Source organism: Mastacembelus armatus, chromosome 8 (assembly GCF_900324485.2).
Source record: "Mastacembelus armatus chromosome 8, fMasArm1.2, whole genome shotgun sequence".
Classification (NCBI taxonomy): Eukaryota; Metazoa; Chordata; class Actinopteri; order Synbranchiformes; family Mastacembelidae; genus Mastacembelus; species Mastacembelus armatus.
Genome location: NC_046640.1, coordinates 10,422,779 through 10,439,974, shown reverse-complemented (window position 1 = coordinate 10,439,974; position 17,196 = coordinate 10,422,779). Strand labels below are relative to the sequence as shown.

The 17,196-nt window shown below is 42.6% G+C and overlaps 2 protein-coding genes across 7 annotated transcripts in view; both read left to right on the top strand.

The window, feature by feature from the left end:
• The window catches only part of cacnb1 (calcium channel, voltage-dependent, beta 1 subunit), a 25,225-nt gene extending 11,022 nt beyond the window's left edge, over positions 1 to 14,203 (top strand). For 2 of the 6 annotated variants that reach the window (XM_026324679.1, XM_026324677.2), the window contains 11 exons: positions 3,378 to 3,497; positions 3,677 to 3,799; positions 4,446 to 4,582; positions 5,004 to 5,071; positions 7,112 to 7,140; positions 9,171 to 9,251; positions 9,331 to 9,389; positions 9,477 to 9,586; positions 11,901 to 12,052; positions 12,492 to 12,587; positions 12,715 to 14,203. In XM_026324679.1, coding sequence (XP_026180464.1) covers positions 3,378 to 3,497; positions 3,677 to 3,799; positions 4,446 to 4,582; positions 5,004 to 5,071; positions 7,112 to 7,140; positions 9,171 to 9,251; positions 9,331 to 9,389; positions 9,477 to 9,586; positions 11,901 to 12,052; positions 12,492 to 12,587; positions 12,715 to 12,999 — 1,260 coding nt within the window. In that variant the 3' untranslated portion in view covers positions 13,000 to 14,203. Of the gene's footprint in view, positions 1 to 3,377; positions 3,498 to 3,676; positions 3,800 to 4,445; positions 4,583 to 5,003; positions 5,072 to 6,466; positions 6,628 to 7,111; positions 7,141 to 9,170; positions 9,252 to 9,330; positions 9,390 to 9,476; positions 9,587 to 10,470; positions 10,480 to 11,900; positions 12,053 to 12,491; positions 12,588 to 12,714 lie in introns of all 6 variants that reach the window. The other 4 variants (XM_026324678.1, XM_026324674.1, XM_026324675.1 and 1 more) reach the window with 3 other exon arrangements.
• LOC113140549 (voltage-dependent L-type calcium channel subunit beta-1-like) lies at positions 14,181 to 17,196 on the top strand (the record flags this gene model as incomplete). The annotated part of the gene is made up of 1 exon (XM_026324417.1): positions 14,181 to 17,196. A coding segment is annotated over one exon (558 nt), but the record flags the coding sequence as incomplete, so codon positions are not given.

The window sequence follows — 17,196 nt, the reverse complement described above, 5'->3', positions numbered from 1 at the left end:
CTTTGGTAGGTTAATGCAGGTTGCAAAGGCAAATCGGCTTTACCACCACCAGCATCTCCTTTTATTTGCAGTTTTGTGTGAGATGAGCTACAAAGGCTCCAATGCATCAGAAGAAACAACGTTAACTTGCTTCCTTGCTGCAGGGTGACTTGTTTCAGCCCTCATTATTCAAAGCACTTGTCTTTCGCAGTCCCACCCTCACTCCTTATTCCATTACCCCCCTCCCTCCAGTTATTCAATATCAATACTAAGAAGGTATAAATTCATCATTGTGGCAGTCACTGTGCAGAAAATGGAGGCAAAACACTTTCATATTTAGTATAACCACTTAGCCTCACTTCTTCTGCTTCTGTGAAAGCAGCTAAAAGAAAAAAAACTTATAGTTTGTGGTCTTGTTAGTAAAGACATGGATAATTCCCTTACAAAAACAACTCCCCAAACACCTAAATGTCTTATTTGATATAGTTATTTTCATGTTATTCTCCAGCCTATCGGCCAGACTGTGGCCTCACACAATGTGAGAAAATACGTCAAACACTGATCACCTGCTGAAAAGCTTTTATGCAATTTCACTGCTGCTGATTTCCCTTCAGGGTATTTTATTTACTATTGATTTGTCTGTCTTCTTTCTATATCCATCCTGATGCAGCTCTCACTGGCTGCCTGTAATAAGGCGCAGAGATGGTTACTATGACACTGCTGGGGTGTCTAGTCTTGCATTGCCAATAGGAAAGCAGCTCCACCATCAGGTGGCCTGTAGCTATTTTGAACAGGAGCTGTATGTGAAGTGAAGCAAGAAGCTAAATTGGAGACACAACCCATTGACATAAGAGGAGGAGGAGGAGAGGAGAGTGTTAGAAATGCAAAAGGTGGAGGAAATTTTGTTCACTTGCTCACGTGGTCTGTCAACTGTTCTGAAAGGTTTCAGGGAGACAGGGTGCAGAGAGGTTATTGATCAGTTCCTGTATTGTCTCTTCCCGAGCCGCCTTCATTATATGTCTGTGATCATGTGTCTGTTTTCTCAGTCTCTTCCTTCCCCTGGTTTTGTGTGACGTGAACCTACTTTACGAGTGACTCAGAGAGACAAGAACTCATCCATAAAAAGAGACACACGCAGTCATTACCTATCCCTCCCACTCTCTTTCACGCTACAACTGAGCACGTCGCTCCCAGTTTGGTTCGGACGTCACTTTGTTTTTTTTTTTTTTGTTTTTTGTTTTGTTTTGTTTTTAATCATTCCCATGGGTTCCCCATAGCGGTTTGTCAACCTTCACTTGGTTGCTGCTCAGCGTTGGGATGCACCTGTATGATTTAGAAGGTGACTCAGAGCTGTGGGGGCAACTGTTGCCAACCTCATTAGCTGCTGCAGGCCACTCACAGGTTTATTCCTCCTACTTTAGTGGGATGCAGGTTTTGAGTTTGAGTAGATGAAACACAAACTGGGGATTGATTGTGAATGCCCGAGGACGCGAGGTGTAGCGAGCTATCGCCCCGGCAACAGGGAGGATTTGGTACGCTGTTGCCAAGTCACAGGGCGCCTCAATGCGACAGGTGGCTGAGTTAGAATCAATATTTGCATTTGTCCTTTCATTTCAAATCATACAAAGACATGTAAGTTAATCAAAGACATAGTATTAATCATACATAAATGCATGTACAAACACACTGATGCTTCACTCGTACACACAACCCGTTTTCCTCTCTGGGTATATTTACATCTTCAGGTCAACTCTGGTGTTTGTTCTCTTCAAATCGTTTCTTTATAGATGTTTGTGTTTGAAGGATAAAACCAAGGGCTGTCATTTTTCGGTAACCTAAAACATAGTTTGGCATTTGCTTCAATTTTATTACAGTAGTTGAAATACAGACAGGAAACACGAGAGAGAGCGTTATGACCTGTATCAAAGATCCTCAGCTTAAATGATGAAACCATATGTTTCATGTAACTGCCCTGATTTTGTGATCTTCAGCCTCAACCAACACGCCCTCAAATCATATCACCTGGTAATTACTGGATTCTACCCAGCTCCTTCTGGAGTCAGTACAAGCTTAATGCAATCTTTTCTTCAGGTGTCTCATCAAGATCTAAAAATGCTTTGGTGTGTAAAGGTTCATTGTGTAAAAAAAAAAAAAAAACAAGATATAATTTGATCTTTAATCATTAAATGAAACAATTAGACAAGAATTTCAAGTAGGTGAGTTTGTGTGTACCATTGAACATTGAATAGTGAAAACCAGAATCAGCAAAGCTTTTGAAACATTAGATTTTATTTAAGAAATGTTAAATGTTTCTATTTCTCAGACTAAGGGATCAACAGTTGTATTGTTTGTATCTGCACTGAATGTCAGGCGTTACATTCGTGGTGATATCAAAACATTGCAAACAATGCACAGCCAGAAATATTTGTTGTGCTCAACAAATGTGTTGTCTGACTGTGCATGTGCTTTCTTTGTAGCAGGGAATTTTTCATCATCATTACATATGTCGTATGTCATCTTTGTGCATTCTCACCTCTATTTTAAAAGCCCACACCTAGTGACTCACTTCTTCTGCCTGGCACATTCAGCTGTCCGCATTCTTGTCAGCACCTCCTACAAAGCGCCAGGCAGCCTGTCAGCTTAAAAAAAAACCAAAAAAAAAAAAACAGAACAGAACAAGTGGGATTGTTACATAAATCGAACACTCAAACACTTCAGAAGTTCAGGTTGCCGCCCTCAATGCTGCACCGCTCAGGGCCGGTGCCTCAGGCTCACCAGAGTTTTTGCTGTGGTATGGGTGTCTGGATGGGGGTCAGCGACCGAGAGAGTCAAGTTACCGTGCATGAGTGGTGGATGAGTTGGAAACTGTAGCCACTTCATGAGAAATTTATATCACCACTAATATTATAAACAGTCCTCAGGCCATTTTTCTCTCTTGCTCGCTCTGGCTCTACTTGACACACCCACACAATGAATGTGTTATACCTGTGCAAAAAGATTTAACACCTCGGCCTTGCTGAAGTTGCAGTGGAAATGGCAACCTGTTGTTATGCAGCCTTTTCGGCTGAGATTAGAGTCAGCTTTCATATGCAACGTAAAGGCCAAGGCCCCTTTGTGTATATGCAGGTTAGACTTCAGGCCACAGTCTTGACATTTTGATCACAAATAAATAAAAGGTAGAGCCACAATTCTTCTTCTTCACTCTGAGAATAACCATACATAGACAAAAAGGTTGCCAGCTCAATTTATTCAGAAGCCACTGAGTTCAACCAGCAATTTGAAGTAGTCCGGTGCTGTTTTTGCTTCCTGCAAAGGTTGATTTATGGACAATAATGTTGGTGCACTTATGTCTTCTCTTCCCTCCTTTCGATTATATATATATCTATCGTGCATTTCAGGGTTCTGCAGACTCCTACACCAGCCGGCCGTCGGACTCAGACGTGTCCCTGGAAGAGGACCCTGAGGCTCTGAGGAAGGAGGCCGACAGACAGGCTCTCGCCACGCTTGAGAAAGCAAAGGTCAGAGATCAGCTGTTAGCGTTAGTAGGACACAAGTGTTGCATAACTCCATGTTTTGTCCTTGGTAAACCTCTTTATCAGAGGTGAATGCAGAGCTCACAGTTAGATCAGCAGTGCAACCTGTTTTTGAAAAGTTACCTTGTGGTTACTAATGTCTGTGTTCTCCATCGCTGCTTCAGACCAAACCAGTGGCATTTGCTGTGCGGACAAATGTCGGTTACAACCCGGGCCCCAGCGATGACGTTCCTGTGCAGGGCATGGCCATATCCTTTGAAGCCAAAGACTTCTTGCACATTAAAGAGGTTTGAACCTCAGAAACTCATGCACACTAAGAACAGCACAGTACAGTAGGAGTATTTTTTTTTTTTTTCACACAGACCAACCCAGTACTTACCTTTGATTTACAAATGCATATTCCACTGAACAAAAGGTAAATTAACTTCCATTTAATGGAGTCATCTGAATGGGCTAGAGAAAATAATTTGCCCTTTTATTCTTGGCCCCTTTAAACAACTGGCAGTGATGGTGAGTGAGTGGGAAGCCAGTGAGTGATCGTGTTTGTTGCAACTCCCTGCACTGTTTCATTCTGTCTATATATTACACAGGCCATGAGTGGGAGATGCAGCGCAGTGAGAAATGGGTGATCCAAATCTGGAAGAGAACAGTTGTACATTAATACATGTCTTTGCTAGTGCTGGTCATTCAGAGTACAAACCTGTTCTTTCAGGTAAAAGTGTGAGGCATACATAAACTTACTTCCCAGTAGAGCATTACACTATAAAACCTTAATGAGAGAAATATACGATAAAATGCACTTATCAATAACTGGAGATTAGGTCAATTTAATGTAAATGCTTTAATGTGTCCCTCTTGAGGCATAGGTTGGTGGTGAGCATGTTGGGGGAGGAAACTGCTAGTGTTTCATTGGTTGTTGATGCCTGTGTGCAGAAGTACAACAACGACTGGTGGATCGGGCGTCTGGTTAAGGAGGGCTGTGAGGTGGGCTTCATCCCCAGCCCAGTCAAACTGGAGAACACCCGTCTGCTGCAGGAGCAGAGGATGAGACAGAACCGGCTCAGCTCTAGGTAAACCATGAGGAACACTGTGCGTCCATGGCATCAACAACCTCGCTTTTGAAAAACAATTCAAATCTGAGTCACACTACACATCCAATATAAAATGTCCTAAAATAGGCAAAAGTTCTGCAGTGAGTCACTGTATTCCTCTGTGCTACTACAGTAGGATTTAATTTTAAAAAATCAGTAAAGCATCTCTTTATTTTTATTACTCAAAGTTGTACTAAAATCATTTTAACTGTGCTTGCTTACTGTAAAGGAAATCTAACTACAACATACTGTCTAGGTAAAATCACACAAAACTGGTATTGTCTCGATAAAAACTGGTAGAAGCAGAAGACAGTGAGCACCCATTCATCAGTTTTGTGAAGTTACCATATAAATTTTATTTCATCTAGCAGTAATTTTGTGGCTCCTCTTCCCACTGCAGTAAATCTGGAGGCAGCTCCAGTCTGGATGTTGCCACGGGAACGCGCAGGCCAACTCCACCTGGCACAGGTGAGCTCTCAGCGTCTCCGTATCATGTGGCAAAATATTGACTGTTTGTGTGGGTACTCAGGTATTCCTGAAGGAGTGAGTGAAAGAGCACGAGATGAGACTGGCGCTTGATATTTAGATGAAGATTTTAATTGGCTAGTTAGTCAGGCATGATGATGAATCACGGCACGTCTCAGTGGGCTGCTGTGTGTAGTTAGAGAGGGCTTAGGAGGTCTGTCATTAGCACACAGGACGGGCCTGAAATAGAGCTGAGAATAGGCTGCACTCATTAAACTTGTTAAGTATGTCTGGCCTGTGTGTGCATCGCTGGGACGAGAGAGAACGGCTGCTCAATAACCAGAGACAGGGGAGAGAAGGAAGTGCAAATGTGGAAAAATAAACAACTCTGACTTAAAGTACAATAGAAAAGGTAAAACCCTTATTAAGTGTGTGGCAGAGTAAAAAAAAAAAAAAAAAAAAAAGCAGCATGTACCTTAACTTTGCAGAAAAAGTAGAAACACAAGGAAACAGCTAGTCTAGGTCTGTCCAGCAGTAACAAAATCTGCCTGATGGCACCTCTATATCTCACATTTTAACACATTACATCTATTGTTGTTTAATCCAAGCAGAAAGGTGTGAAAATTGCAGTTTCACAAGGTGTTATGTGCCGGGCTTTTCTTTGGCCGTGACCAATAATGTAACCCACTCTGGATTCATGGCAGCTGCTCAGAGCCGACCACAGTCTTGTACAAAAGCACGTGAAAGTGCAAATTTTTTTACATTTTCCTGTTGGTACAGATGAAACAAATGATATAATATGTTGATTATCGGGCATCAGAGGAGATTTAGGTTTATTTTGTCAGGTCTGGACAGATCCAGGCAAACTGTTCCCAGTGTTTGTGCTGAAATAAGATAACCTGCTGCTAGCCAAGAAAGCGAGTAAGCCTAAATAAATAGTTACCTGTACTTTCAAAACAAGACACCTGGCCTGGCCCTGTCCAGCCTTCCCATACCAACCACACCTGCGTCACCAACAGTAATCCCGACACACACTGTATTCCCACACCCTGCTCCCTTCTCAGCGTGATTCCTTCTGTCCTGTCTTTTAGTTTCTTCCAGTTCCCTCAGTGGCCACACCTTTACTTTCCCATCTACACTTCAGTTTTCTTCTCTTGCTTGTGTTATTTAAAGTTTAAATTACTATCACATTTTTCAGTCTCAGCGTGCCATCTCTTGCAGTTTCCTCCATATCTCTTTCTGGGTGCATCTCATATTCTTCTTTCTATTTACTCTTCCCTTTTTGCTTTTCCTCTTCTTTTATTTTCTCTGTTCTCATCCTGTCACTTTGCCTCGTCTTGCTCTTTCTCTTCCTCTTCTTCCTTTTCTGCACTGTTCGCCTCCCGCCCCCTTCATCAGCTCACGTGGACATGTCCACAGTGGCCTTTGACGTTGACCCCCTCGACCTGGATGCTGAGGAGCCCCCTGAGTCCCAGGGCGACCCTCGCTCCTCCAAGGGCATGTCAGGCAGCGTAACGTCCCCCCAGGCCAACGTCCACCGACTGCCCTTCTTTAAGAAGGTAACATTAGGGGCCCAGGACACCTCACTTATCTTGCCAGCTAACCTCCTCTTCCGTCCTGCATCGAGATGTGGTCACTTCTATTTTCTCCTTCCCCCTCTCCATCTCTCACTAACTCACAACTGAGCCAGCCCTGCTACAGCTGAAGGTCCTGAATCTAACACTGTTTGGCCCCTCAGGCTCTGGTAACAATTTTTGTGCTGAGGTTTGTTTGGAAGTTTTTTTGTCTGTTTCTCGAGTGTCTGATTCTTTGTCAGCTGGGAGAGGTGTTGATCTAACTGATAGATTCGGAAACGGCTGCTGCTGCACATCATTATTTTTAAATGAAGCCACAGCAGCGGCAGTCAGTTTTAACTCTCTAAGAAATAAACAGCTCCTCTCCCAATCCCCCCAGTCCTAACCTGTCAATAACTAAATTTGCTCTTGTGTTTTGTGCTTTTTTTTTTTTGTCTCTTCCGGCTTTTGTGTGGAAATGATACTTTAGGTGGCCCAGCTAAACAGAAACAGAAGTCGGTGAGTGTGGTTTGTTCTCAAGACTAACTTCTAACATTTCGACCTTTCACCCTGTCACCTCTTTGTCTCCATTTTCCTTCTTGTGCAACTTTGTGGTGCTCAGAAATCAGTCCATTGAATACTCTCCACTACCTTCACTTGCTTTCTATGACACTTTAAAGCAAAAATGGAAACAGAGGGTTGTAAATCACGGTGATGCCTCTGTCGTTTCCTCGGAGCTTGTGTCTAAGCTGTCAGTGTGTAGTTGCAGGTGCAGATCCATCCCAGACCCTGTTAGTCAGAGTGTAACAGTAATACATCCTGACATGCTTTCATTTCCACTTATGAGGGCTGGTTTGAGTGACAGTAGCCTATAATCAGCTGTTTTTCTGCTTTTCAGCACAATTTGAATCACATTAGATCTTGAGACTTCAGAGAAAAGGCATGTTGTTTTAGGAGAAAGAGAGACGGGAAACATTTGCATTCCAAACGCTATCACAGCATTATCTCAGCACTGACGTAAAATATTTATTAGCATTAAAAATTCCAAAATTACATTCACCCCATTGAGTTCAACCATTATAGTATTGATCTGGAAAAAGTCTTTGTTTAACCTGACTTTAATATAATGTAAACGGGGGGCTTTTGTGAACCAAAATGTTTTAGTACTAGTTTGTTGTCAAATAAAATAATGTGTTGTATATGGAATTTGTATAAAGAATATTTTTCCCAACATTGTCATACTACAAATACTGTATGTCAACAATATTTATTCACAACTGCATACTAATAAAGGTGAACTCACATTCATCTTATTAAGATAAGTTTTATATATTTTTTTATATTTACTTATATCTACATCCTATTATGTTGATTTTAGGAAATGCAATATTTGTCATTACTGTAAACACGACATCTATGAGCTATAGTACCTAAACACTAGTATTTTATATACAGTATACAGTTTTATAGAGGGACAATAAACTGCATTACAGAATGCAGTTATATACAGTACACCATCTTCCCTGTTACTCTCTGCACTAAATTGTTCACTGTGCTCTTTTTGTTCGAAACCAATGAGAACTTTTGTTACACTAAGTGCTCCAACTTTGCCCCCTTTAGAGACAAGAGCCGTTTGGAAACTTTTAAAATCTGTATTTTTAGCTTCTTTGAATACAAACGAGGTGCAATGAGCTTCCGGTGCTCAGCTTTACGTAATGTAATACAGTGGAGCAGAGCACTCCATCACTATCTCCAGGCTCAAGAGCTGCATGGCACACACAGCAGAGAGGGTGGTGCTTGGAATACAGACAAAAAAAAAAAAACACCCAGTTTCACTGTCGTCAGAGAATATAGGACCTGTGACAGTGTTCACCCCACTGTTACTGACAAACAGACGGTTTCTGAAGAGGGCAGGTGCTTATAGATGAATCATTACAGTGTTTGTATGTGGGTGTTTTGTACAAGTCTTTGTGTCAGTTACAGTTTTTTTTTTTTTTTTTTAGTAAAGATGTTTGAGAACTTTGGAAAGGCTGTGTTTATTTCAGATTTCCAGATTTTAATAACTGAAAGTTGAAGCACAAACATTAAAAGTGCATTAAGTCAGTTACTGGCAGTAACACTTTGACAAAGAAGACAGAAAAGTGGGACGTGTGGCGTATGTGTTAGAGCTGCAGCACAGTCACGAGAGCTCTCCTGACACCCTGGCGTCTGGTTTAATTATGGACGCTTTAATTATGTGAGACTGCAGGCTGAGAAATTGAAGCGAGTGTTTTCAGTGAAATATTGATCCCTGTCTCCGAAACATTTATAGGCAGTCAATAAAAACGAATGGACCTGAGTGTCTGAAACTCACCATCCATCAGTCTGACCGCTCACAGAAGTGAAGGAGGACAAGGAGGGGGCTTTTATGTTAAGTTAATGTTGATTTATGCGTGTGTGTAACTTTTAATGTAGATCTGTGTGAGCTTTTTGTGCCTGTGTGAGTTCATTCGAATATGGCGTGACAGGCTGACTAACTGCAGTGCTGGTGCTGTCCTTTCCTGGCTTAGATGGAGCACGTCCCCCCCTATGACGTGGTTCCCTCCATGAGACCCATCATCCTAGTCGGACCGTCACTCAAAGGATACGAGGTAAGGAGACTACAGAGTGAGGTGTTTAATGTCTATTTTAACTTCCGTAATATGTGTTATACCTGATGCTTTTCTGTAGGTGACAGACATGATGCAGAAAGCGCTCTTTGACTTTCTGAAACACAAGTTTGAAGGCAGGTAAGAAACAGGTTCAGTAGCAGTAACATTTTGCTGTGAAAGGTTTCTGTTTACTAACCCAGTGGCCACCCTGGATCACCGTTTCAGGATATCCATCACGCGAGTGACAGCGGACATCTCCCTGGCCAAACGTTCAGTCCTCAACAACCCCAGCAAACACACCATCATTGAACGCTCCAGTACCCGCTCCAGCCTGGGTAAGGCAGCGTGTTTTCAGTTCCCTGTAAACCAGAACCGACACCACCACGCGGAGAAACCGCCACTGACTCTTCTGTTTAGAAAAGCTGGCAATTAACAGGACCTTATATTGTTACTTATTACAGGCAGATATTCCAACAAGGGTCATTGAACAATTGGCAAAATTCTGTTCATCACATCACGTTGCTGAATATCCATTTAGCTATCTTTCATTATTTGTGTTTTACATCTCTTATCGCTTTGAGTTTATGTTTTACTTGATGGAGCAAATGACATAATGCATGATCATGATAATGAAGTAACAGTAGTTTTCAGCCAATGATATAGAAGAATAATCCATATCAGACTCCACAGATGATATTTAGTGGGATCCATCCATTGTTTAGTTTAGATGTTTGCTCAGAATAAGGAACTATAGAATAACCCCATGTAAGATTAAGTCTTAAATGTTTTAGTGGTTTTAATGTCAGCTAAAAAAACCCAGCATCACTGGTGGGTGGATGTGGTCAGAGATGTTTTTCATTGCACCTATAACCACTCCCACCAGTGACGTCACAGCGTCCACCTGTTCATCACTGCAGCCAGGTTAGAGGCTAAACAGCCAGAGATCAGTATAAACATGACGTATTACTTTTGTAAGTTCTACGTGTAGACATGCTGTTGTTAGAGGTGATAAAAATGGAGAGATCATGCACTTTAGGGATCATTGTACTTCATCCGAAAACCTGAAAGTGTCAAGTATTTTCCATTTTATACCTGCTCTGATTGCCTGAGTCTGATTTGGCCTCCTCTCTTTCTTCATCCTGTCTTTTCTGCCCTCCACCCATCCTCCCCCTTTCCTCTCCCACCACTCATCTTCTTCCTCCACTCTCTTTTGATTCAGACGTACTGGGTACGTATGCTTCTCCTCGCAAAACAATGAAGCCTCTCTCCTTCTTCCCTGCCCTTTTCTTCTCACTGTATTCATCATCTGCTCACACATCGTTTGTCTGCCTGTCTGCTTGCCTGTCAGTTTCTCTGTTCCTCACACTTCTGTGTGACAGCCTGTAGTCTCTAACAAAAAGAAGAGAATTACAAAACCAAACTGGGAACAGATCCGTGGGAGGGCAGCAGGGCGGCTGGTGCTCTTCAACTGTGAGCGGGAATGAGCAGCGAGGGAAGCTGATACTTTCCATACTGCTCTTGCCCTTATGTTCTGACCTACAGCGCACTGTGAACTCATGCCCAAGGGAGCTCATGCCCTCTATACAGTCTGGACCTCGCCTCATAAACTCAGTCGAGTCAGTGGTGGAAGAGCAAGTTTCTCTCTGCAGTCAAATCCAAATTTGTGCACGTCCAAGTCTTTGTTGAGGTTAATTGAAACCTTTTCTGCTAATTCTTTATATGAGTTAAAGTTCACATTTCTTATCACTCTGCGGAGACCCTATTTCAGCCTCCAGCTTTAGCTCTCTATCCCTCCGCCCTCCGAAGGCCGCTGAAATGTGTGCAGACCCTGTCTCTCTGCAGATTGCCTTGCCCCTGTTATCTCTCTCTGCTGCTGGGTTGGCAGCACGCACACTTTCAGAGGCACTGAGGTTTGACCAGACAGGCGAGGAACATTCTGCTTTTCGGTTTTAATCTCTCCTCTTACACATCAACCAGCTGATTTAAAAAAAAAAAAAAAAAAAAAAAAAAAGGGGGACAACCGTGCTCAAAAAGCTAAATCACAAGCTATAAATAGGCTGTTGTTGAGGAACAATGAAAACCAAACGCCCAAGCAGTCCTCACACTTGAGTGGTTCACCTGATAGAAAAATTACTGCTGTGCGTGTAAATATTAATAAAAACTAATGTCCACTTCATTGTTTGATGAGGGTGTTTTTTTTTGTTTTGTTTTGTTTTGTTTTTTCTGTTTTATTTACATGTTGAAAAATTGTGCCTTTTATTATTAGTTATTCCAAGTGCCACAGGCATCTCATTCTTAAGTGCCTCCTTCCTCCACACCTTTAAAAGAAAAGAGATCAGAAGTGCATATGGAAATCCTAAATGTCTGGAGGTGGCATCAGAATGAGGATGCTGCACTGCTCCATTTAGCTGTGCATAAATGGAACTTTAACTGTGATCTGATCTAATTTATACACTTGGACCTGTTTTTTTTCTAAGACTTCGACATGCATGATTAAGTACTAACATGTCGGTCATGTACTTGTGCACAAAGTAAATGGAGTCTGGCTGATATACAGTTCTGTATCTTCTCGAAGAGAGAAGCAGTTTTACGTAATGGCTCTGCTGTTCTGATGTATTTATGTTTCTTATCTGTTCCCCGGGCCTTCAGCGGAGGTGCAGAGTGAGATTGAGCGTATCTTTGAGCTGGCCCGCACACTCCAGCTGGTCGCTCTAGACGCAGATACCATCAACCACCCCTCTCAACTGGCTAAGACCTCCCTGGCTCCCATCATTGTCTATATCAAAATAGCCTCACCTAAGGTATGGCGGCATAATGCCTTAAAGCTGCAGTTTTCTTGCAATTAAATAAATGCTGTTTGCATTCTGTCTGTCTTGCCATAGTTGTCTATCCTCTTAACAAATGTTTTCACTGCATTTCCTCCCTCATAAAATCAGTAAAGACAGTTTTTACAAAATCATTAACATCACAATGACACGTTTGCTCAAAACTAATTTTTGAAATACTATTATTGCTGCAGTACTGCCACCACCTGTCGAGCATTGGAATAGCATTAAAACAACTGCAAGATGTGAATGACATCCTGTGTACTCAAAAACTGCACAGGATACCTTTTAATGCATACTTCCATCCTTTAATCATAAAAAGATTACGAGTGATGCATCTGTGCAAACGTGGGTGAACGCGTTCACTTTCTAATAAATGTTGGTTCATTAAATACTGTGCTTTTGCTTTCGGCAGGTCCTTCAGAGACTCATTAAATCCAGGGGGAAGTCCCAGGCTAAACACCTAAATGTACAGATGGTGGCAGCAGACAAGTTGGCTCAGTGTCCACCTGTGAGTTTTGTTCTTCTTCTGGCTTTGTGATCAAATTTGTATTGAAACAAGAAAAAAAGATTTGGTTATGTGAAACAAATACAATTTATTTTATTGTTATATTATTTGTTTTTTTATTTTCATGCAGGAATTGTTTGACATCATCCTGGACGAGAATCAACTGGAAGACGCCTGCGAGCACCTGGCTGACTACCTGGAGGCCTACTGGAAGGCGACACACCCCCCGAGCAGCAACCCACCCAACCCGCTGCTCAACCGTACCATGGCCACAGCAGCTCTGGCCGCCTCCCCCGAGCCCGTCTCCAACCTGCAGGTACAGGTGCTCACCTCCCTGCGCAGAAATTTAGATCTGTGGCCTGACATGGACGGTGCAGTAGCCGGCGAGGGCAAAGAAGAAGAACACGCTCTCTGAAGGGGGCAGGGGGGCGGAGACTCCGGCAACTCAAACTCAGCAGCCTGCTCTCTTTACCCTGAAGGAGGAGTGAATTAAGCCCCTTTTTATGTTGTATATAAAACACATCACATATACATTCACACATATACACACACACACCCGTCTGGAAGCAGCAACACACAAATGAGCTAACACAGAGCCAATTTCCCACACACGAGTGGCTACTTTATAAACACCTATAAGTAAAATGACAAAGTCTGTATCTCAGAGCAGTTCAGCTCAAACCACAATGGACATAAAGAACTGTAAGGCACCCCTGCCCCTGGGGCCTCCTCCATTTCACTGTAATCAAGAGTTCAAATGATATCTGCTGCCCCCTCCCCGCCTTTTTTTTTTTTTTTTTTGTTTTTTTTTAAGCTCTGTGGCCTGTTTCTCCAACATTTTTTCTTCTCTGGGAGGCTGAATCCAGTTCGCTGTCCTCCTCCGTGTTGCCATGGTACCGCCCCTGAAAACAGCAAGTCACGTCCGCCTCTTCAAAGAGAAACGTTTAGCTTGGTGGTGGCTGTGGCTAACACTGTGTCCAGTTTAATCTACTCACAGCAACATACTAATCAGTTGTGTCTCTATTCCCAAGTTATTACTGGCTGCTGTTTAGTTACATACTCTCAAAGATTATTCTGACTTTAACATTATGCTATGAAATAAAGTCTGTGGCAACAAAAATAACATAATGCACTTCAAACTTCTGTTTGTCAGTGTAAACATCCATCCATCCCTTATCTATACCTGCTTATTCCTGTTTAGGGTCACAGAGATCTGCTGGAGCCTCAGTATAAACATGACAGAGTAATTCTGTAGTAATGTTTCTGCCAGCAGGTGGCACTGTTGTAATGCTAGAAAATCATTTTTGGTGAATAACTGCTTGTCGGGTGTTTTTAGTTTGCAGGTTGCTAAAACTCCATGGGACTAATGTGTTGGACTGATTGATTGATTACTTTGTCTTGGCTATGTGTAACTTAGTGTCTGCACACTATGCAAACCTTAAATGTGATTAATGTCGACCATGAACAGTGATGCGTTTAATACCACAGGTCTTTCATCTAGAGTACTTGTAGTTTATGGTGTTGTGGTTGCCTGCCTGCTAACCCTGCTGACTAACAAGTGACTGCTGTTTGTGTTTCTGCATGGTTTTCACGTGACATGGCTGTGGCTCGCTGCAGGGGCCGTACCTGGTGCACGGTGAGCAGAAGCGGGAAGGGCCTCTGACAGAGTGCAGTGGGAGCGGCACTCTACATGACTATCAGACGGACCTGGGAGGAAAGCCTCAGCAGTCGCAGCAGCAGACGTACCTGCGCTCCTCTCGTGGCCAGCTACGAGGAGGGAGCGGGCGAGGCCTGTCACGCCAAGACACCTTTGACTCGGAGACCCAGGGCAGCCGGGACTCTGCCTACACCGAGGCCGGCGACTCTTGCATGGACATTGAGACTGACCCCTATGAAGAGCCCGAGCCCTACCGAGGGGGCGGGGGCAGCCGCCTCCACCTGGCGCAGCATCATGGCAGACAGGCCTCCTGGGAAGACGAAGGCGCCGAGCCGGACCAGGAGAACCTGAACCACCCACCTATGCCGAGCCAGATGCAGCCGCATGGACGTGCCAAGCTGAGGGAGCGTTACTGCCAGGACCCTGTGGACACAGGGGCCAACATGAGCCGCAACAAGAACCAAGACGACTGGGGGAGGGACGTCTACATCCGCTGAGTACGCATCACACCACAGAGGCAAGGAAGCTAATGAACAGACTGAGGAAGGTTCAGGTTTTGGGTTTAGAAGGAACTGAAGTGTTGAATTGGACCCAAGCTGGTCAGGCTAACAAATTAATCTGTTTACATCCCAGTACAATGTAAAGAAACACATCAACTGCCAGATGCCATTCTCATCAACTTCTTCTTTAAATCCAACTTATTTATGTTTAGAAAACTAATATTGGTCTGTTTTTTGTTTCTTCTGTTAATACTGCATGAATATCATGGATTTCTATACTGACAGCACAAGGACAGTAATTGTTACGATTGTGAATCTATGATTGTGATCTGTATGACTCAATCTCTCCTTCAGTTGTAGAGTGTGATGGCTGGTAGAGCTGTAGTCTGTCATGTCTGTCCTCTGCAGTCTTAAACAGGGTCTAAAGTCATCGTCCCCATGTATGTACCGTGTCAGGGGGTTCCCTTTACCTTAATCTCACGTGCTGCTTTTGGATTTCAGAGTTCACGCCCATGATGAGGTCCAGAAGCTATGAGTCTGGTCACCTCCACATTCTTCTTATCACCCAGACCTTAAAACTCTGGTGAAGTTGCCATATTTTAACAATAGTTAACAGTGTTGTTACAGTCATGTCAGCTTGATATAAACAACAAAGAATACACTCCAAAGACATTTATTTCTTCCCTGACCTGGTTCAGCCAGTGTACGCGTCTGACCCAGTCCTCTCGTTTCTGTTTTTCCACTTCTTCGTGGGTGCCGAGGACGCCTGCAGTATTTTCTGTTTTTCTAACGTGGTGCAGATTCAAAGCGGCGCTGCAGCTGTAGTTGTGTGAATGAAGTGTCCTGCCTTACTCAGTCACTCCCACCCTAAAACACCCGTGGTTCAAGAAAACTCCAATCACAAGTGCCGGAATGTCTCGCCAAGCCATGTCCACCACTGCCACGGTGGGATGTCTTAACTCTTGTTACACTTGTTTTCACACATATCTGTGTCTCTTTATGTCTCGTGGCTACTCTGCACCGTAGCCCGTGGTGTCGCTCCAGCATGTTGCTCACCTTGTTTTCTTTGCCCCAGCTTTGTTGTCTTTTTTTTATTTTATTTTATTTTATTTTATTTTTTAAGAGCTAATGGTTCTCTAAAAAGTACTTGTGTATGGTTAATCACTCCCAACTTCCACACGAACAGCTAGCTTGATATTAAATACCACTTTATTCTTAACTCTTGATTTCTGACTGAATTAGTGTTGTTTTTTTTTTTTTGTTTGTTTTGTTTTGTTTTTTCTTGTGGACATTTGCATTTTCTTTTTTTCTAATTTTGAGTTCTTGTGAGGTAGTGAGAGGCGTATCACCTGGGGTGGGAGGGATAGGATCAGCTTTTGGTCTTTGCTCAGTTATTTATGATGGAGAGTCCATGAATGTCTTTGGTGGGCTGCTCTGGCCCACCCCTGTCTTCAGTTAGATAAATAAATATCAAATAATGATCAGTAAATAATGTTATCGTTGCGTTATCGCAATTGTCAAAAATATGACATAACATGTATCATTGGTGCCTCTATTGTAGCTGCATTTTGCTTTTTTTTTCTGCCTTTCATTTTTAATCTGTGGATAAATTCGTATTTTAATTAAAAATTTAACCGGAAACTTCCAGTGTGACTTCATTGATATGATTAGATGTCGGTAGAGTTCAAAGTTGTTAAACCTGTATATCCATGTGTACACCTTGATATTTAATCTTTATAGTGCTGTCCCTTAAGACTCAGGAAATACAAAGAGATTTTAGTTCCAGAGAAACCATAGAGGAAAATGGAGCAAGCTTTTCTTGTTTCTTACTTATTATTATTATTATTGTTGTTGTTGTTGTTGTTGTTGTTGTAATAGCGTGTCTAATGGAACAGCAGCACCACCCTCTCTGCAGAACAGGTGTAGTCAAGGTGTGTTAATGGGTGTGAACCTACAAAACTGAAAGAGAAATCAAAGTGTATTAATGTACTGCTACTTTATTGTTTCTTCATTTGTATTTCCAGAAACTGTTAGCTGAGAAACACTTGTCAGGTTTTAACACATGATCACAACTGCCCAGTCAAGGAGGAAACGTAAGATGTGAAGTCAAAGTGGAGCTGATTTTAGGATGTGGGTTTTATTTCTTGCATTCAGATATCTTTAGCAGCATCTGCAGCTCACTGCCATGCTGCAGTGAGCGCCTGTCATGAAAAAGCTGTGGTTTGTATCTGAAACTCATGTGAGAGTGTTATAACAGGGTGTTATTTAACAAGGTTTGCAGCTGTGATGACAAATGCTCGGCATGTCATGGTTCTTGTAATATCAAACCGACAAAACTTGTGTTTATGGCACCAGAGAAGCTCCATGTAGTTCAGTGGTGGAAGTTTATTGAAATCTAAACAACAAATAACAAAAATAAAAATACTTATGATGCTGGACAGCTCCTTTGCAGCTC